Source organism: Rhinopithecus bieti, unplaced genomic scaffold (genome assembly GCF_001698545.2).
Source record: "Rhinopithecus bieti isolate Rb0 unplaced genomic scaffold, ASM169854v2 scaffold_37503, whole genome shotgun sequence".
Taxonomy (NCBI): Eukaryota; Metazoa; Chordata; class Mammalia; order Primates; family Cercopithecidae; genus Rhinopithecus; species Rhinopithecus bieti.
This window is the reverse complement of record NW_016815616.1, coordinates 247,766-269,117: the sequence shown is the minus strand read 5'-3', so window position 1 is coordinate 269,117 and position 21,352 is coordinate 247,766. Positions and strand designations below refer to the sequence as shown.

General features: G+C 41.4%; 1 protein-coding gene across 2 annotated transcripts in view; it reads right to left on the bottom strand.

The window, feature by feature from the left end:
- Positions 1–21,352, bottom strand: part of SLC22A2 (solute carrier family 22 member 2) — a 44,286-nt gene that overhangs the window by 9,026 nt on the left and 13,908 nt on the right. The window contains exons 7-10 of one of the 2 annotated variants that reach the window (XM_017853521.1): positions 19,730–19,944; positions 18,454–18,562; positions 17,618–17,730; positions 1,325–1,424 (exon numbers count right to left, since the gene is read on the bottom strand). In XM_017853521.1, coding sequence (XP_017709010.1) covers positions 1,325–1,424; positions 17,618–17,730; positions 18,454–18,562; positions 19,730–19,944 — 537 coding nt within the window. The remainder of the gene's footprint in view (positions 1–1,324; positions 1,425–17,617; positions 17,731–18,453; positions 18,563–19,729; positions 19,945–21,352) is intronic. The other variant, XM_017853522.1, reaches the window with a different exon arrangement.

Genomic DNA, 21,352 nt, shown 5'->3' with positions numbered 1-21,352 from the left:
ATACAAGTATTCATATATATGTCTTTCCCTATTTTACACAAATGATAGGATATATATTTTCTATGTTTTGTTTTTTCCCCATCAGCAATATGTCTTGGAGAACTTTCCTTGTCAGTGTACGTGAAGTGGCCTCATTCTTTTTAATGGCTGTATAATTTTACAGAATGGCATATCATTTATTTATTTAACTGGTGTTCTAATTCATGATCATTTAGGTTGTTTCCAAACTCTTGTTATAAAAAAATGCCTTAATGACTAGTCCTGTACACATGTCACTTTGTACATGTAAACTTCTAGAGGTGTAGAGTTACTAGGTTAAAGGATATACATGTTTGTAATTTTAATTTAATTAATTTTTTTTTTTTTAGATGGAGTCTTGCTTTGTCATCCAGGCTGGAGTGCAGTGGCGCTATCTCAGCTCACTACAACTTCTGCCTCCCGGGTTCAAGTGATTCTCCTGCCTCAGCCTCCCCAATGGCTGGGATTACAGGTGTGTACCACCGCACGCAGCTAAATTTTTTGTATTTTTTTTAGTAGAGATGGAGTTTCACCGTGTTAGCCAGGAGGATCTCGATCTCCTGACCTTGTGATCGGCCACCTCGGCCTCCCAAAGTGCTGGGATTAGAGGCGTGAGCCACCGTGCGCAGCCCATGTGTGTAATTTTTATCCTACTATTGCACTGTCCATTACAGAGGTATCTAACTCCTAAGAGCAACACGGGAGGCTGTTTCTCCCCATTCTTCCCCAACATAATGTGTTACCAAGTAATTTCATTTTTGACAATCCAAGTAGTGATTACTGCAGTGTTAATTTGAACTTTTCTTACTACGAAGGAGGTTGAGCATATTTTCACATATTTAAGAGCTGTTTTTATTTCCTTTTCATTGAATTATTTGCTCACATATGTTGCCTATTTTTTTTTCTATTGGGTGGTTGCTCTTACAGATTTGTTGGGAAAATTAGCCCAATGTAGAGTAGTAAATATTTTCTTCACGTTTATAATTTTATTTTTAGCCTATGGTAGTTGTTTAATGCAGAATCTTTTATTTTAATGAAAGCAAACATATTGACCTTCTTTCTATGGATTCTGGATTTTTTGGGTCATATTTAGAAAGACTTTCTCCACATGAAAGTTTAAAGAAATTCTCGTATAGTGTCTTTGTAATTTTACTGATTTTTTAAATGCTTTCAAGTCTTTGATTTAGTTTGAATTTATCTCAGTGTATGGTGTGAAGTATGAAGTCAATCTAATTCTTTCCAAATAGCTACAGGGTTGTCCTAAAACCTTCATAGAACAGTTCATTTAGAACTTTCAACTGCCTACCTCTGCATATTTTCGGCTTCCTCGATGGTCTCAGGCAAAGCCTTCCCTTTAGTTTCTGGTAGCAACAGCACCAGACCTCCAGCAACCAAGCCAACCACGGCTGAAAGCCAAACAGATGAAAATCACATTAAGAACTGAAAAACTCAAGGTCTATAATTAGCGTTTCCCTTATTTTTGTTTAAAACTTTTTTTGGTGTTTTCTATACTTATTTACAGATTCCTTTGCCATCTCTGACTGCTGTATTTTCCATTATAAATATTATACCAGTTCCAAACTCCATTGAATTACTATTCCTAATAGGGAAACGAAATACTTAACATTTTGAGTCAAGGTTATTCTAGGGTAGAGGACGTTGCCACCATATTAAGATACTTTGGAGTTAGAAAATAACTCTGCAAAACATGAACTGTTTGAAAAGGAGGACCATAATGCTGCCAGTATAAATCACTTAGTAAGGAAAATAAGTCAGACACTTGGGTCATTTCTAGCAAATAAAAGTAATGAATTATGTATTTATTACGATGTAAGAGCACTAAAAAGTATAGCCAGGATTTTAGTTTAAATTCAGGTGTTCATTAAATTCCCATTATTCCTTTTTTTTTTTGTCTCTAGCTATAATCTTTAATAATAAACACTTACATGTTTTTGTTTCTTTAGATTCCGATAAAAGTTTTGATCTTTTAAAGTTGTATTTCTATGTGTTTCACAATAATAGAATACAGAAAATAGGATGTGGATTCTTTACTAGTTTTGAGGTCTCAGAACACTGCATGCGGTCTCTATTTTTACACCCTCAGAAAATGGCTGAAATAGAAGCTGCAGGGCACAGAACCCAAGCTCTGAGGGCCTGGGCTCCAGCTCTGGCCCCTCGCATACTGGTCTCAAGGCCTTGGGAAGTTCTGTAATCTTTCTGGTGCTCCAGACATTCCTATATAAATTGGGATAACATACTGTCAAATCGAATTTAGCCTATAACTGCCTCCTTACATATTTTAAGTTTGGCCTGAAGGTTTATCTGTACATTGTGAACTATAACCTAGATGGAATGGCAAACGAACTGTAGCCTACTCTTGTGCCAGTTAAAACCACCTTTGCAAAATTATGACTGAGACAGTGAAAGAGATCTAACTTCATTGACTTCCTCTTGCTTCTACCCTCCAAGCTGTCCTTGTCATTCTTGGGTATAGGCTGACCTGACTTTGGGAGAAACTTAGTTTATAGATTAAAACAAAGATGACAACAGCCAAAGCAGAACTCTTTGTTGCCTAGGGACTAGGTTGCCTTTGTATAACTAACATTAGCCACAAGATAAGAAATTATGGTTTAGGAGTCATGCAGCTGGAGCCTACAAGATTCTGATCCTTTCTAAACTGCTGCTAAAATCAGTGCTTGAGGTATTTTGCAGACCCTGCACTTGATGGATCAGCTGGCACCACCCAAATTGATAAACTGGCTTATCTGATCTTGTGGCCCCCACCAAGAACTGACTCCGTGCAAGAAGACAGCTTTGACTCCCTGTGATTTCATGCCTGACCAATCAGCACCCCTGCCTCACTGGCTTCCCCCACCCACCAAGTTATCCTTAAAAACTTAGATGCCCGAATGCTCAGGAGACTGATTTGAGTAATAATAAAACTTGAGTCTCCCACACAGCCGACTCTGTGTGAATTATTCTTTCTCTATTGCAATTCCACTCTCTTGAGAAATTGGCTCTGTCTAGGCACCAGGCAAGGTGAACCCCTTGGATGGTTACAAAATCACCAAGTTTTAGCCAGTCAAATATGGCCAACTGTTCAAACCATGTTCGAATAAGGCAAACACCAAGCTGTAACCCATCCAGTTATTTCTGTACCTCACTTCCGATTTCTGTACGTGGCTTTCCTTTTTCTGTCTATAAATCTTCTTTCACCATGTGGCTGTGTTGGAATCTCTGAGCCTACTCTGGCTTGGGAGGCTGCCTGATTCACGAATCATTCTTTGCTTAATTAAACTCTTATAAATTTAATTCAGCAGAAGTTTTCTTTAAAATACCACCTCACAAATGTAAACCAAAACAAAATTCGAAGATCCCCAACTGATTGAATTGAACTGAAAACTTCAAGATTTTCACTCCCACCCCATCCCATTCAAGCCCTGATGGAAAGGGGTGGGGGTCAGACATGTCTCATTATACCCTCTCCCTTTTGGAGTTCAAGCACAAGTCACCAGTGGTAACATGAAAACACATCTTAAGACTGACGTAACAGACTCTTTGTAGCAATAAGATAGCAAATTCCAACCTGACCACAGAATAATATCACATGACAGACAAAAAAAAATTAAAATATTTTACCCCAAAATATATTTCTTTGACCTATTTTGAAATGGCCTGGCAAAGCCATCTTTTGTGGAGAGAATTCGCATCTGTAAAGAATCTCTATTAACATAACTAGATCTTTCCCTTTCCAGACCCTCCCAATCCTGAAGAGATTAACTGAGAGTCTAGCACCTTTTAAAGGTCTGAATAGGAAACATTTGCCATTGATTGTCTCTAAAGGCACCACTTATGAGACTTCATCTACATAATAAGAGCCTTGGTTTCCATAACCACTTATCTTAACTCAGGCACTCTTTTCTATGGATTCTGGATCTTTAGATAATAATTTAACTCTTTCAAGCAATTGCCAATCAGAAAATCTTTGAATCCACCTATGACCTGGAAGCCCCTGCTTTGAGTTGTCTTGCTTTTCTGGACCAAACCAATGGATACCTCACATGTATTGATGGATGTCTTTTGTCTGCTTAATACGTATAAAACCAAGCTTTAATCCAACTACCTTGGACGCATGTTCTCAGGACCTCTTGAGACTGTGCCTCAGGCAAGTCATTCATATTTGGTCAGAATATGGTCACTCATATTTGGCTCAGAATAAACTCTTTAAACATTTTACAGAATTTAGCCTTTTTCTTTGACATGTCAGAGGCATTTGAAACACAACAACTTTATCTTGAATAGGGACTGGGTAAAATAAGGCTGAGACTTACAGGGCTGCATTCCCAGACAGTTAGGCATTCTAAGTTACAGGATGAGATAGGAGATCGGCACAAGATACAGCTCATAAAGACCTTCCTGATCAAACAGGCTGCAGGAAACCCACCAAATACACCCACCATCTACAACTCACCAAAACCAAGATGGCAATGGGAGTGACCTCTGGTCGTCTTCACTGCTACACTCCCACTGGTGCCATGACAGTTTACAAATGCCATGGCAACATCAGGAAGTTACCCAATATGGTCAAAAAAGGGGAAACTCATTAATAATCCACCTTTTGTTTAGCATACAATCAAGAAATAACTATCAAAATGGGCAACTAGGAGCCCTCAGGGCTGCTCTGCCTGTGGAGTAACCATTCTTTATTCCTTGACTTCCTTAATAAAGTTGCTTTCACATTACTCTATGAACTTGCCCTGAATTCTTTCCTGTGTGAGATCCAAGAACCTTCTCTTGGGGTCTGGATCAGGACCCCTTTCCAATAACATCTTTCTGGTGAACCCTGAAGGGGGGATACTGAGGAGACCTCCCCCCGCCAGCCTGAAGGAAACAAATTGCAGCACTGATTAATCAACTTTGGGTAAGTGCTGGCATACCTGGGTAAAGGATGTGATTGAATTAGAGGCCCAGGGGAGTTAGAGTGTCTTCTAAGACAGAGAGGGTTAAAAGTCCCTCTTAATAAAAGGCAAAGACACTTGACTGAACTTGGGTTTGAGGCCTAGCTTAGGAAGGTTAGAGTCCCTCCTAAGACTGAGGGGAGTAGAAGTCCCTCTCAGTAAAGTCCCTCTCAGCTAAGAATGAGTTTGGCACCATGGAATGTTAACTGCTATTTTCTTTGAATTAATTTCACTTGCACTCTGCTGATGTCTGTGGGTGACAAGATTAGGCATATAAAGGATCTTGGAACAGGGGTAGTTATTGTCAGGCCTCTGAGCCCAAGCTAAGCCATCATATCCCCTGTGACCTGCACATGTACATCCAGATGGCCTGAAGTAACTGAAGAATCACAAAAGAAGTGAAAATGGCCTGTTCCTGCCTTAGCTGAACTGATGACATCACCTTGTGAAATTGCTCATCCTGGCTCAAAAGCTCCCCCACTGAGCACCTTGTGTCCCCCGCCCCTGCCCGCCAGAGAACAACCCCCTTTGACTGTAATTTTCCTTTACCTACCCAAATCCTATAAAACGGCCCCACCCCTATCTCCCTTCACTGACTCTTTTCATACTCAGCCCATCTGCACCCAGGTGAAATAAACAGCCTTGTTACTCACATAAAGCCTGTTTGGTGGTCTCTTCACACGGACGCAAGTGAAATCTGGTGCCGTGACTCAGATTGGGGGACCTCCCTTGGGAGACCAATCCCCTGTCCTTCTGCTCTTTGCTCCATGAGAAAGATTCACCTACGACATCTGGCCCTCAGACTAACCAGCCCAAGGAACATCTCACCAATTTTAAATCCGGTAAGCGGCCTCTCTTTACTCTCTTCTCTGACCTCTCTCACTATCCCTCAACGTCTTTCTCCTTTCAATCTTGGTGCCATCTTTCAATCTCTCCCTTATCTTAATTTCAGTTCCTTTCCTTTTCCGGCAGAGACAAAGGAGACGTGTTTTATCCGTGGACCCAAAACTCCGGCACCGGTCACGGACTTGGGAAGACAGTCTTCCCTTCGTGTTTAATCACGCGGGGACGCCTGCCGGATTATTCACCCACATTTCAGAGGTGTCTGATCACCGCAGGGACACCTGCCTTGGTCATTCACCCACATTCCCTTGGTGGCAAGTCAATTGCAGGGATGCCTGCTTTGGCTGCTCACCCACATTGCAGCCCAGGGCTGCTCACCCAACCCCTTCTCTCCGTGTCCCCACCTCTTCTCCACTTTCCTGGGGGGTAAGCACCTCCCATCCCTTCTCTCCATGTCTCTACCCCTTTTCCACTTTCCCGGGGGGAAAGCATCCCCCACCCCTTCTCTCTGTGTCTCTACTCTCTCTTTTCTCTGGGCTTGCCTCCTTCACTATGGGCAAGCTTCCACCCTCCATTCCTCCCTCTTCTCCCTTAGCCTGCGTTCTCAAAAATTTAAAACCTCTTCAACTCTCACCTGATCTAAAATCTAAGCATCTTGTTTTCTTCTGCAACACTGCTTGACCCCAATACAAACTTGAGAGTGGTTCCAAGTAGCCAGAAAACGGCACTTTCGATTTTTCCATCCTACAAAATCTGGGATAATTCTTGTCATAAAAGGGGCAAACGGTCTGAGGTGCCTGATGTCCAGGCATTCTTTTACAAATCGGTCTCTCCCTAGTCTCTGTTCCCAATGCAACTCATCTCAAATCTTGCTTCTTTCCCTCCCACCTGTCCCCTCAGTCCCAACCCCAAGCATTGCTGAGTCTTTCCAATCTTCCTTTTCTACAGACCCATCTGACCTCTCCCCTCCTCCCCAGGCTGCTCCTTGCCAGGCTGAGCTAGGTCCCAATTCTTCCTCAGCCTCCGCTCCCCAACCGTATAATCCTTTTATCACCTCCCCTCCTCACACCAGGTCCAGCTTACAGTTTCATTCCCCGACTGGCCCTCCCCCACCTGCCCAGCAATTTCCTCTTAAAAGGGTGGCTGGAGCTACAGGCATAATCAAGGTTAACACTCCTTTTCCTTTATCTGATCTCTCCCAAATCAGTTAGCATTTGGGCTCTTTTTCATCAAATATAAAAACCCAGCCTAGTCCATGGCTCATTTGGCAGCAACCCTTAGACTCTTTACAGCCCTAGACCCTGAAGGGTCAGAAGGCTGTCTTATTCTAAATATGCATTTTGTCACCCAGTCAGCTCCTGACATCAGAATAAAGCTCCAAAAATTAAATCACAACCCTCAAATCCCACAACAGGACTTAATTAATCTCACCTTCAAGGTGTACAATAGTAGAGTAGAGGCAGCCAAGTAGCAATGTATTTCTGAGTTGCAATTCCTTGCCTCCACTATGAGACAAACCCCAGCCACATCTGCAGCACACAAGAACTCCAAACACCTGAACTGCAGCTGCCAGGGGTTCCTTGAGAACCTCCTCCCCAGGAGCTTGCTACAAGTGCTGGAAATCTGGCCACTGGGCCAAGGAATGCCCGCAGCCAGGATTTTCTCCTAAGCCATGTCCCATCTGTGCAGGACCCCACTAGATATTGGACTGTCCAACTCGCCGGCAGACACTCCTACAGCCCCTAAAGCCCTAGCCCAAGGCTCTCTGACTGACTCCTTCCCAGATCTGCTTGGCTTAGCGGCTGAAGACTGACATTGCCTGGTCGCCTTGGAAGCCCCCTGGACTATCATGGATGCTGAGCTTTGGGTAACTCTTACAGTGGAGGGTAAGTCTGTCCCCTTCTTAATCAATACAGAGGCTACCCACTCCACATTACCTTCTTTTCAAGGGCCTGTTTCCCTTGTCTCCATAACTGTTGTGGGTATTGACGGCCAAGCTTCAAAACTCCTTAAAACTCCCCCACTCTGGTGCCAACTTGGACAACATTCTTTTAAGCACTGTTTTATAGTTATCCCCACCTGCCCAGTTCCCTTATTAGGCAAAGACATTTTAACCAAATTATCTGCTTCCCTGACTATTCCTGGACTACAGCCACATCTCATTGCCACCCTTCTTCCTAACCCAAAGCCTCCTTTGCGTCTTCCTCTCGTATCCCCCGACCTTAACCCACAAATATGGGACATCTCTACTCCCTCCCTGGCAACCAATCACATGCCCATTACCATCCCATTAAAACCTAATCACCCTTACCCTGCTCAACACCAATATCCCATCCCACAGCACACTTTAAAAGGACTAAAGGCTGTTATCACTCACCTGCTACAGCATGGGCTTCTAAAACCTATAAACTCTGTTTACAATTCCCCCGTTTTACCTGTCCTAAAACTGGACAACTCTTACAGGTTAGTTCAGGATCTGCACCTTATCAACCAAATTGTTTTGTCTATCCACCCTGTGGTGCCAAACCCGTATACTCACCTATCCTCAATACTTCCCTCCACAACTCATTATTCTGTTCTAGGTAAACCTAGCTGACCCCATAAATCCTAAATCCTTTCCCCACTCCCCTTTTAATTCCTTAAAAAATAGCCCTAAAAGCTGCTCCCACGGTGGCTCTCCCTAACTCATCACTCTCTTTTCATTACATACAGCTGAAGTGCAGGGCTGTGCAGTCAGAATTCTTACACAAGGACCGGGACCATGCCCTGTAGCCTTTTTATCCAAACAACTTGACCTTACTGTTTTAGCCCAGCCCTCATGTCTGCGTTCGGCGGCTGCCACTGTGTTAATACTTTTAGAGGACCTCAAAATCACAAACTATGCTCAACTAACTCTCTACAGTTCTCATAACTTCCAAAACCTATTTTCCTCCTCCCACCTGGCTCCTCCAGCTATACTCACTCTTAGTTGAGTCTCCCACAATTACCATTGTTCCTGGCCCGGACTTCAATCTGACCTTCCACATTATTTCAGATACCACACCTGACCTCCATGACTGTATCTCTCTAATCCACCTGACATTCACCCCATGTCCCCATATTTCCTTCTTTCGTGTTCCTCACCCTGATCACATTTGGTTTACTGATGGCAGTTCCACCAGGCCTAATCACCACTCACCAGCAAAGGCAGGCTATGCTATAGTATCTTCCACATCTATCATTGAGGCTACCACTCTGCCCCCCTCCACTACCTCTCAGCAAGCTGAACTCACTGCCTTAACTCGGGCCCTCATTTTTGCAAAAGGACTATGCATCAATATTTATACTGACTCTAAAAATGCCTTTTATATGCTGCACCACTATGCTGTTATATGGGCAGAAAGAAATTTCCTTACTATGCAAGGGTCCTCCACCATTAAGCCTCTTTTAAAAAAAATGCTTCTCAAAGCCGCTTTACTTCCAAAGGAAGTTGAAGTCATTCATTGCAAAGGCCATCAAGAGGTATCAGATCCCATTGCTCAGGACAATGCTTATGCTGATAAGGTAGCTTAAAAAAGCAGCTAGTGTTCCAACTTCTATACCTCACAGCAGTTTTTCTCCTTCTTATCTGGCCACTCCCACGTACTCCCCCCCTGAAACTTCCACCTATCAGTCTCTTCCCACATTAGGCAAATGGTTCTTGGATCAAGGATCTCCTTCCAGTCTCACAGGCCCATTCTATTCTGTCATCATTTCATAGCCTCTTCCATGTAGGTTACAAGCCGCTAGCCCATCTCTTAGAACCTCTCATTTCCTTTCTATCATGGAAATCTATCCTCAAGGAAATCACTTCTCAGTGTTCCATCTGCTGAGAAGGGCCCTACTCCTCAGGAATTTCTCAGGCCCTCTCCCTTCCCTACACATCAAGCTCGGGGATTTGCCCCTGCCCAGGACTGGCAAATTAACTTTACTCACATGCCCTTAGTCAGGAAACTAAAATACCTCTTGGCCTGGGTAGACACTGCAGTCATTTCTTCCCTTCTGTCAGACATAATTCCTCATTTTGGCCATCTCACCTCTACACAGTCCGATAACAGACTGGCCTTTATTAGTCAAATCACCCAAGCAGTTTCTCGGGCTCTTGGTATTCAGTGGAAACTTCATACATACCCCTTACCGTCCTCAATCTTCAGGAAAGGTAGAACTGGCTAATGGTCTTTTAAAAACACACCTCACCAAGCTCAGCCTCCAACTTAATAAAAGGACTCTGTCAAGAATAGAGCCCAAAAACTCACCAACCAAACAAGTAATTACACAGAACCCCCTTGGACAGTCTAATTGTACTTCCTGGGTCCTCCCAATTCTTAGTCCTTTAATACCTATTTTTTTCCTTCTTTTATTCAGACCTTGTGTCTTCCGTTTAGTTTCTCAATTCATACAAAACCACATCCAGGCCATCACCAATCATTCTATATGACAAATGCTCCTTCTAACAACCTTACCACAAAATCTTCCTTCAGCTTAATCTCTCCCACTGTAGGTTCCCAGGCCGCCCCTAATCCTGCTTGAAGCAGCCCCGAGAAACATCGCTCATTATCTTTCCATGCCACCCCCCAAAATTTTCGCCACCCTGACACTTTATCACTATTTCATTTTTTTGTTATTTTTCTTATTAATATAAGAAGACAGGAATGTCAGGCCTCTGAGCCCAAGCTAAGCCATCATATCCCCTGTGACCTGCACATGTACATCCAGATGGCCTGAAGTAACTGAAGAATCACAAAAGAAGTGAAAATGGTCTGTTTCTGCCTTAACTGATGACATTACCTTGTGAAATTCCTTATCCTGGCTCAAAAGCTCCCCCACTGAGCACCGTGTGACCCTCGCCCCTGCCTGCCAGAGAACAACCCCCTTTGAATGTAACTTTCCTTTACCTACCCAAATCCTATAAAATGGCCCCACCCCTATCTCCCTTCACTGACTCTCTTTTTGGACTCAGCCCACCTGCACCCAGGTGAAACAAACAGCCTTGTTGCTTTCACAAAGCCTGTTTGGTGGTTTCTTCACACAGATGCAAGTGAGTTATTTCTTCCTAAGAAAGACACTCCAGAGCTGATAGGACTGCTGGAAAAGATCCCTTAGCTACTGACAAGTGGTCACGTGAACAGTGTTTACCCACAGGGTGGGTCTTTCTCTGGCCTCCCTGAGCACCTCTCCTTCCCTACCCTGCTGCGGGAGGAGCTGCCCCTGCCACCCCACCAGGCAATGCTTTTCTCCCTTTCTCTCCTTTCTCTTCTATTTTTTCTATTACTCAGGGCAACTGTCTGCTCTTTCATCTTGCCCAGAGACCACATGTTGAAAAATGTCCTTGGGAGCTTGAACTTGTAATCACAGGCAGTTCATTCTCTTGGTTTCCACCATCCAACAGATAGGAATTTGGGGGTTCATGTCATACTTATCCCTAAGAATTATCTTGAGCAGTTAAAAGCCTTTGCAAGCTCAGAATTGGTTGCTCTAAAATCCTTCTGGGAAGAACAATGGAAACCAACCAATGCTGTAGCTCAATAGCTAAGGCTTCACCATTTTACAATGGTGGCCCAGGGTTCAATACTGACTTAGGGAATGAATCCTTTCTGGTTTAAAATCCGTATACCCTTCATCACTGGTTAATTCTCTTCCTCTCCACAAACCATCTTGAAATTTCCTTTCTCTGAGCACAAAAATATTGGCTGTTTGGCATGGCTAAAGTCGGGTAATAAGAGATTTAAAAGGATTTGAGTGCTATGGTTAAAAGTCAGTTTATTCAAGCTCTAGCAGCCTGGAACTCCTTGGGGAAAATAGAGGAGACATCACAGACCCCCTTTTGGAAAAACCTTTGTTTTCCTCATAAAACCCCAGGAATTAAAGTGGATAGATCCCTCTCAAAATCTAAGGCTCTGTTCTGTTTTTCATTGCATTATCTGATGTTTTTGACTTGGAGGGTATCAGAAATTACTACACATTATGAGAAAGCTTTGATGTGTGACTAGGTAGGAAATATAGTTTTGGGGATAGCTAATGGCAGTTATGAGGAGATCCTCAGCTCTTTGCAAGTTTAGATCAGAAAAGCATGCTCTTGGCCACCTAGAAGTTATGAAAATGTCCCCATTCCTCACTGAGAGATAAGATTCCCATGACAAATGGGCAGATTTCCTCTTTTGGGATACAGGAGATGCTATAAAAATGAGACCGTTAATTTTGGGAAACCTGTTTTTGCCTTTCAGCTGTGGCTGCTTAATAGGCCCTAGAAGCTGCATACTTTGAAGAGAAACTTAAAGTAGCAAATGAAAAATCTTACAAGTACTGACTCTTCTTCTGTCTGTGAATTTATATGTGTTGTGTGTATGATAGGAAAGAGCTTTAATAGGCTTAAAAATAATAAGAGCTTAAGTCAAATATTTTGGCAGAAAAGTAAAAGTGTAATGCTTTTAGTTCATGTGACTTAAGTAATCTTTGGAAAATAAAACAGTTGCACATGCTAGGTGTGTAAAAAAAGTGAAATGTATTTTTGGTAAAGGATTATAAGAAGTCATGGAAATATGGCTTTTTCTGCCTAAAGTGTTAAAGGATTGTTTAAAGTTAAATAAGATAAAGCTGAAGGTTTGAACAAGTAGTGGAAGATTTGTGAAAAATTAGTCATGTAAAAGAAATTCTGTGTGTGAATATATTGGCTAAAGTTAAAGGGGTATCATTCAATTTTTCCATAAATTGAATATTAGAATAAAAGCACAGTAGGTTTTCTTAGAGCACAGATCGTCTGTTCTTTAATAAAAAATTTGTAAAGAGTTATGAAAGGTTTATAAGGAACCTAGCATTGTCAAATATAAAATGGTGTTTGGCTATCTTTGGGTTCTATTTGTATAAATATATTAATGGTATGTGTTCCAAAATTATGTGAAACTCCTATAATTCTGATAGGACTTAGTGTACATTATCAGTAATAATTGTAATTGCTATGTTAAATTAATGTGTGCCACAGAAGTAACATATTTCTTTGTCAATTGTGTTTTTGACTGTGGCTGCCCTAAGATTTTGCCATCCACAGACAATTGTTGTCTTCTGTTGATCCTCTTCAAAAGGTGGTTTTATAATCAACTATAGGGCTTTAACATGTATTCTTGAATGCAGGTTTCTCATAACTTTGGAGACTGTGACATTAGAATAGAAGAAAATACTTTCAGGACTCTCACAGAGAGGTGAAATGTTCATGTATATCAAATGAAGCAGGAGTTAACTGCATGGACTGAACTAATGGAAGACGGAAGTAATCTTTCCTAACTTTTTGCTTAAAACGTTGCTGATCCTTTGTTTTGTTTTTCAGAGTCAAGGAAACTTTTCTTTTGAGCCATTAATATTTACAGCTTGTAACATTTAAGTCAAGTATATTCCCGTGAAAAACTTTGGAGCACATTTGTTTCTCTCTACCTGATTTCTCCAGAATTTGAAAATTATTTGTGCGTACTCTTAACTTATGGCAATATAGTTATTTGCATAAATGTAATAAGAATCTGTTTTCTTTTGCAACAGGACACAGTTGGAGAAACTGGTTATTTTACCAAGGCTTTGACTGGAATGTTGTGCTTTCTTTTAAGAAATCAAACTTAACTTGTAGAGCCAATAAAACCCCTTGGGAAAACTGACATCATACCTTGTCTACATAGTCCTTGTACAGGGTTTCTGACCTGTGGTAAGTAAAAAATGTCACTTTCTGACAGACCCAGGAGTCCGAGTTATCTGGGGACCTCAAGAGGAGAGGAATTTACTCAACTTATTGGTATTAGTGGGTACAAACCCATGGCTGGGCTTGGCTTTGGAAAAAAAGTCTTATCTGAGATTCCTTTTACAGAACAAAGTTTTCTCAAAGTCAATTTTAAAAGCCCATGTGAAAAATAATTATTTTTGCTACACTTTATACAAATAATCAGGCCAAGTACAATAAAGCAAATCAGTCTTACCATGATTTGTCTTTAGTAAAAATGGGAAATATTATGTTTCAAGAACAATGGTATACCTGTTCTTATATTTTAGTCTCCTAAGCTGTTTTAAGCTTTTTTTTCCTGCCCTTTAGACTGACCCTGCTCATTCCAGCCAATGATTCCTGCAGCTCAGAAGAAACAAGATGGATGGCTAACATAAAAATCTGGATCAGAGTTCNATGGCAATATAGTTATTTGCATAAATGTAATAAGAATCTGTTTTCTTTTGCAACAGGACACAGTTGGAGAAACTGGTTATTTTTACCAAGGCTTTGACTGGAATGTTGTGCTTTCTTTTAAGAAATCAAACTTAACTTGTAGAGCCAATAAAAACCCCTTGGGAAAACTGACATCATACCTTGTCTACATAGTCCTTGTACAGGGTTCTGACCTGTGGTAAGTAAAAAATGTCACTTTCTGACAGACCCAGGAGTCCGAGTTATCTGGGGACCTCAAGAGGAGAGGAATTTACTCAACTTATTGGTATTAGTGGGTACAAACCCATGGCTGGGCTTGGCTTTGGAAAAAAAGTCTTATCTGAGATTCCTTTTACAGAACAAAGTTTTCTCAAAGTCAATTTTAAAAGCCCATGTGAAAATAATTATTTTGCTACACTTTATACAAATAATCAGGCCAAGTACAATAAAGCAAATCAGTCTTACCATGATTTGTCTTTAGTAAAATGGGAAATATTATGTTTCAAGAACAATGGTATACCTGTTCTTATATTTTAGTCTCCTAAGCTGTTTTAAGCTTTTTTTTCCTGCCCTTTAGACTGACCCTGCTCATTCCAGCCAATGATTCCTGCAGCTCAGAAGAAACAAGATGGATGGCTAACATAAAAATCTGGATCAGAGTTCTAATCTGGGCACATTGGAATCAGGTACTGAGCCCATATCAGCATGGTTTCACCAATTGCCAGATTCATGGAAAGCCTTCTAGTTTAGTTTGCTTGGGATAATTTTGCTTATTTTTCTTTACTGTTGTGGAATATATTGATACTGCCATTGTACTCTTTGTGTATGAATATACAAAGGATTGTGCAGGATAAGCTTACCAAATATTTTCTTAAACTCTTATTAATCTTTCAGATATCACTTTTTGTCAGAACTCAAAGTTATGAATGGCCCTCACCATACTGATGCCTTCTGACTGAACTCCTCTCTACCCTGAATACAAGAAACCCTAATAGTTAATCAGAAATATGATCACCCTTAATCAGTATCAAAAAGTTACAGAAGATGGATCTTCATCTCTCTGCAACCATTAAGATTAAGGGTTCTCTTATAAAAGGGAGGGGGGGAATCTCAGGGGTGTTTGAACCAGAGCAACTTTATCTTGAAGAGGAGCTGGGTAAAATAAGCCTGAGACTTACAGGGCTGCATTCCCAGACAGTTAGGCATTCTAAGTCACACAATGAGATAGGAAGTTGGCACAAGATACAGGTCATAGAGACCTTGCTGATCAAACAGGCTGCAATAAAAAAACTGGCTGCAATCCACCAAAACCAAGATAACAATGTGAGTGACCTCTGGTTGTCCTCACTGCTACACTCCCACCAGTGCCATAACAGTTTACAAATGCCATGGCAACATCAGGAAGTTACCCTATATGATCTAAAAAGGGGAAACTCATGAATAATCTACCCTTTGTTTAGCATATAATCAAGAAATAACCATAAAAATGGGCAACAAGTAGCCCTCAGGGCTGCCCTGCCTATGGAGTAGCCATTTCTTTATTCCTTTACTTTCTTACTAAACTTGCTTTCATTTTACTCTATGGATTGACCTCAAATTGTTTCTTATGCAAGATCAAAGAACTCCCTCTTGGGGTCTGGGTCAGGACCCCTTTCCAGTAACGAAGTAACCATCTACTATCCAGAAATGTCCTCCTGACCGTTGGTCACACACTGTCCACCTAAGGGAGTGGCCAAGATTGAGTGGTCTCTAACTTCCTCCATGGTAGGAAGGAGGACAGAGGTTGTGATGTGCACCTCCTCACAATGACAAGAGGGTTCTGAGGACAGGTTCCTTAACCAGTGTTGGGGGAGAAAGAAATAGGGGTCACATAAGTCTCAGGAGTAGCACCAGCTACTCTGTGGCCAAGTTATCTCAGGATAAACAGCTTGTGCTCTGTCAACTTTGGCCATCTTATTGTTATTAAACTGGATCATGGAGGAATTCATTGGATTTGTTTTGCGGGTGAGTTCTATCAGTGGTTTGGAACTTTTGCTGGCAGATCTAGAGCAGTGGAAAATTTCCCCTCACAAATTCTGTGAGAAGAAGGGGAGAAAAGGAATGAGGAGGGTAGCTGTGTGGGGCATTGCGCAGCCTTAGTGAAGTGGTGGGAGCTTCCCCTGAAAAGTGAAATGAGTGACTGAGGAAAATGTCCCAATCAGTCGAGGTTTATTAAGTCAGCTTTGGGGCGTGTCCCTGAAAAACCATGAGCCACCGACACATCTGTAGCTATTTTTACAAAGAGGCTTTCAGGAAGTTGGTATTTATACATTTCCTTAAAGTAGGGAGGCAGGTAGGGAGAGGGGCAGGTAGGCCACAAAGGAATGGTTCCATTCTTGTGAGACTTTAACTAGTGCCCAGTTAAGTTGACTTTCACATATGATAAGGTGAATGTTTGAAGAGAAAATGAGAGTAAAAAAAGAATCAATTATGCAGGCCTCTCTGGGTAGGTGGAGGAATGACTGATCTTGTCTTTATCCTGTACATCGGGAGATAAGCTTGGAATCAACATTATCAGTGTGGAATCAGCAGACTTCAGTTTTAGAAGCTAAGCTTAGATTGTAGACCTAAAATTCTCGTCTATGGGAGGCCAGCAAAGAATTTACTTATGAATGATCTGCAGGGGTGGTCCTTTGTAGATAACTGAGGCATGATGTATAATGCTGCAACAGCTATTCATCTGGAAGAGGGTGTTGCATGACTCAGTCTCCAGACTTAGTTTTCCCTTTTGCATAAGGATTTTGGGGGTCCTGAGAGTTTTAAATATCCTTTCCCTTTACACCCTTGTGTGCATCTGAGAGTGAAATCTCTTCTTCTCTTCCCCTAAATTGAGTGCTATATGCCCATGGGAAAAAGCATCACATATTCAAATTAAAAGCAGCTCAGAATGGGTGTCAAAGGAGACAGAAATGGGTGCACTGAGATGTTTCAGTCAACCAGAGAAGGCTCAGTGCTGGTGTGTTCCCACTGGTAGTAGCAGAAGGGAAGTGCTGTGTGACACTCCTGAAATCTAATTGCTCCAGGTGCATCAACAGACGTGCTCCATTATGCTGGTGCATTTTCTTAATGTGGGTCTTTATTTCCTCTGGGTTTTGAAATTGCCTTTTGCAAAATTTTAACCCCTTTATTTGAAGTAAGAAGTAAAAGGGCTTTGTGTTTTATCGCCTCTGGTGCATGGAGGAATTAACTCTTTGACAGAGACCTCAGGAAGGGTGGAAATCAGCAGAGAGAGAGTTAGGGGTCTGCTGCTGGGAAACTTTCTTCCTTCTCATTCTTCTCTTCAATGTTCTGCCTCTATGGCTGGAGTCCCATACTTGAGTATTAGTAATGACTGATAATATTACGAATACTGAACTAGTATTATGGATTAGTATTACTAATATTAATAACATTACTAATTACTAGGCATGCCTGGGAAGAACGCAAGCTACAGACACATCATTACTACTGTGAGTAGTAATTAGTAGTTACTAATAGGCATGACACCTGTATTGAATGAGGTAGAAGAGAAGTGCAGGTCTCTAGAAAAATAAGTTTTCATTTAAAGGCATCTATGAAGATTTCTTACCAAAAACCATCAGTGGGAGCTCAAGCCAGATGTTAGTGAGCCGGTAGACCAGGAATGGCGTGATGATGCCACCAATGTCACACATTGAGGAACAGACATGGACGCCAAGATTCCTAGAATGCAGGAAACTGATTTAACTTGTTAACTTATCACAGTGCAGTAGTTATCTCCCATCCAACCCTGAGTAAACACTTCCTCAAATCATTAAAATGTTCAAGAGCTATAGTGTACACTGCTCAGGTGACAGGTGTGCACCAAAATCTCAGAAATCACCACTGAAGAACCTATTCATATAACCATATACCGCCTGTTTCCCAAAAACCTATTGAAATAAAAAAACAAAACAAAAATAAAATTTTCAAGAGTTTAAAAAAATCATTCACGTTATTTTCAATGCACAATATTATATATGTGTGTGTGTGTATATATATATATATACACATAATTCCATTCATATTCTGTCATTCTTGTTTTGTATAAACTTTCAGATTTTTTAATGATGGGAGGGGCAATTGTTTCTTTTTACTTCCATCACCTGGCTTCCCTAAGTTGTTTCTATGGACCTGTTTGTGCTGTTCCACATCAATCTCCCCTGTAGCCATTGGGTAATCCCTGTCTTGCAATTCAATTTTCTGTTCTCACCATGGCCTCTGTATTTTACCCCAGCCTGTAAGTGTGAGAAGTGAACTGCTGGGCCTGGCTGGACCTTTACATGTTCTCACCTTCCCTTACACTGTGTTTTGAAGGTAAGATGTCCTTTGTCTGCACTTGTGGTGGTTCCAGCCAATAAACAAATGTCCCACCCACCCTCTTCATTCTAAGGAAAATGTACTCACCTAATGAATGTGGGGTACAGCTCAGCATTGACCAGGCAGACTATCTCATAGGCCATTGTGATCCCCATTCTTCCCAAGCATGAGACAATAATTCTTAGCCATTGTAGATCTAAGAGGGAAAAGCACAGTACTTATCCATACACAGATGATTCTTCATCTTCAGACAGTGTTCCAGAGTGGGACTATAAGGAGAAATTCCCTATCCCAGAATGGGACGAGAAAAAAAAATGACTTCTTCTACAGGCTTATGTTAATGTCAGCAGATTCTCACATTTGTCCACCTTGATCTCAGACACAATGCTAATTCTCTCTTTTTTTAAAAAGATGTTCTTTTTTTTTAGAGCAGTTTTAGGTTCATAGCAAAATGGAGAGGAAGGTACAGAGATTTCCCACATAACCTCTGCCCCCACACATGCATTCCACCCATCGCCACCTATCATTGACATTTTCCACAGAGTGGTATGTTTGTTACTTGATGAACCTTCAGTGGCAACGATAATCACCCCAAATCCATAGTTGGCATTAGGGTTCACTCTTGGTGGTACATTTCCTGTGGGTTTGGACAAATGCATAATGACCTGTATCCACTATTTTAGTGTTACATGGCATAATTTCACTGCCCTAAAAATCCTCTGTGTTCTCTTAACTTTAGACCTCAGTTGCTAATGACAATGGAGTTATACCAGTTTCCAAAACTGGGCCAACTTTATAGAAGTCAAAGAAAGAGCAAAATATGGGCACATTTAAACAACTACTAATAACAAAAGGATTCAAACGAAGCTCCATATTGCTAAAAGGAATCTCTTATACAGGTGTTTGTTCCCCTTCATTGAGAAAGCATTTTAAAAGGAAAAAAAGGAACTGAATAGTTGTTTATGGATGGCATTTGCTTACATTTTTCTCATTTATTCTGCAGGTGATGCAGGAAGGTCAAGAGAGTCCCCTAATCAACACCCAGGAAGTGCTGGAGTAAGACCTTGACCTGGGCCTGCTTTCCCAAGGCCTATGCTCTCTGCTCCACGTCATCTTGATGGCCTGCAGCATGGAGCTCTAGAGTCTCCCTTGTTATATCACATCAAGGAACGATTGGGTGCAATTTTTCCTAAAGGGAGGCTGGCCATATGAATTTGCTTGGAAGGGTCCCAGATACTGTCCTCCAATTTGTCTTTCCAAATTGATTTGGATGACAAATTTGATGGTTTTCCTATCAATGGTCCATGACACTCCCTTTCTCCAGGGTCTTGGAGATAAGACTCCAACTTGGTCTGAAACTTACCACCAGGGATAAAACCTGAGGCCAGACAGGCTGCCCCTGCAACTATATTTGATGCAGCCCAAGGGTAACGGCGGCCGATGCGATCGATGGTGAGGATGACCATGAAGGCAGCTGGGAATTCAACCAGGGCAGAGTAGAAGAATTCCAGATAGATATTGTCCCCTGCAAGGCCCATGTGCATGATGAGGCCCTGGTAGAGCACAGAGCTTGTGAACCTGAGCAAAGAGGAGAATTCAGGTCAAGTCAAGCACCAAACACAGGGCACCAAAAAAGAGAGGCTTCTGGAAAAATAATGTGGATTATAGGTCACCTTTCCCTGTGATCATCTCCTTGCTAGTCCCCCATCCCACTGCTTTTATAATCTCTGATCCACTTCAGTGACTGGCTGGGGCTGGGTGGTTTCCAAGAACCAGGAGAAGGGAAGAAATTATAATAGTTAGAAATAATTAGAAATTACAATAATGTTTCCTGGACAAATTGAAAACCAAGAAGAATGTCTTAATGGAATGATTTATTTTATCTTTTATTTTATTTTTATTTTTGACAGAGTCACTCTGTTGCCCAGGCTGGAATGCAGTGGTACAATCTCGGCTCACTGCAAACTCTACCTTTCAGATTCAAGTTATTCCCCTGCCTCAGTCTCTCTAGTAGTTGGGATTACAGATGTGAACCACTTGCTAATTTTTGTATTTTTAGCAGACATGGGGTTTCACTGTGTTACCCAGGCTGGTCTTAAACTCCTGGCTTCATGTGATCTGCCTGCCTCGGCCTCCCAAAGTGCTGGGATTACAGGTGTGAGCCACTGTGCCTGGCCAATGGAATGATTTATTTAGTAAAACTATATCAAGTTATTAGTGGTTGTGAATTATTTCTCTCTTTCGGGTACTCTAGTGCAGTTGGGATCAAAAGAACTGACTACTTAATTCACATTTTAGGAAACCAGAAGACCAAGTGAGTACAGCTTCCCTTCTTGATGACTTCTCTTCTGGCCTGATACAAACAACATTTGGACAATGTTTCTAGTTTATTAACTAAAAATGGTCTTTATATATAATGGAAAATATGAGGATAATCAACAAAAGTCACGATTACTCAGAAAAGGAAAGAAGGATAATGAGGCTGAATTTCAAAACTGCCTCTCCTGTGCACGCACTATTGCAAAGGTTGCTAAATGAATTCCTGATGAGCTTTGCTTTTGTTAGTGATTGTAAATCTCCATTTGCCTGGGAGATCCAACGTGCCCCGAAAAGATGCATTCCCCACTAGAGAAAGCATGGCTCGAAGCTCTGAGAGCAGCCTGTAGATAGCAAACACAATAAATATCAAGTCACTGGGCTGTGAAGCCACTGGAATTACTCTTGGGAATTATTCTTGTTCAGAAATTTTTTCTCTAGGTGGAAAAGAAAAAAGGAAAGAGAAAGGCAATCCCATCCACAGTCTTTTTTTTTTTTTTTCTTTTTTTGCCCAGCTCTGTACTACAATAGAAGATCTACATTCATCATCTATTAAGTTATACCAATAGTTCTCTATTTGGGCTATGCATTAGAATCACCTGGAGTATTAAAAAACTGTTTCCCAAGCCCTACCCTAGAACAATTAGCATTTCTAGGGGTTTTAGCTTTG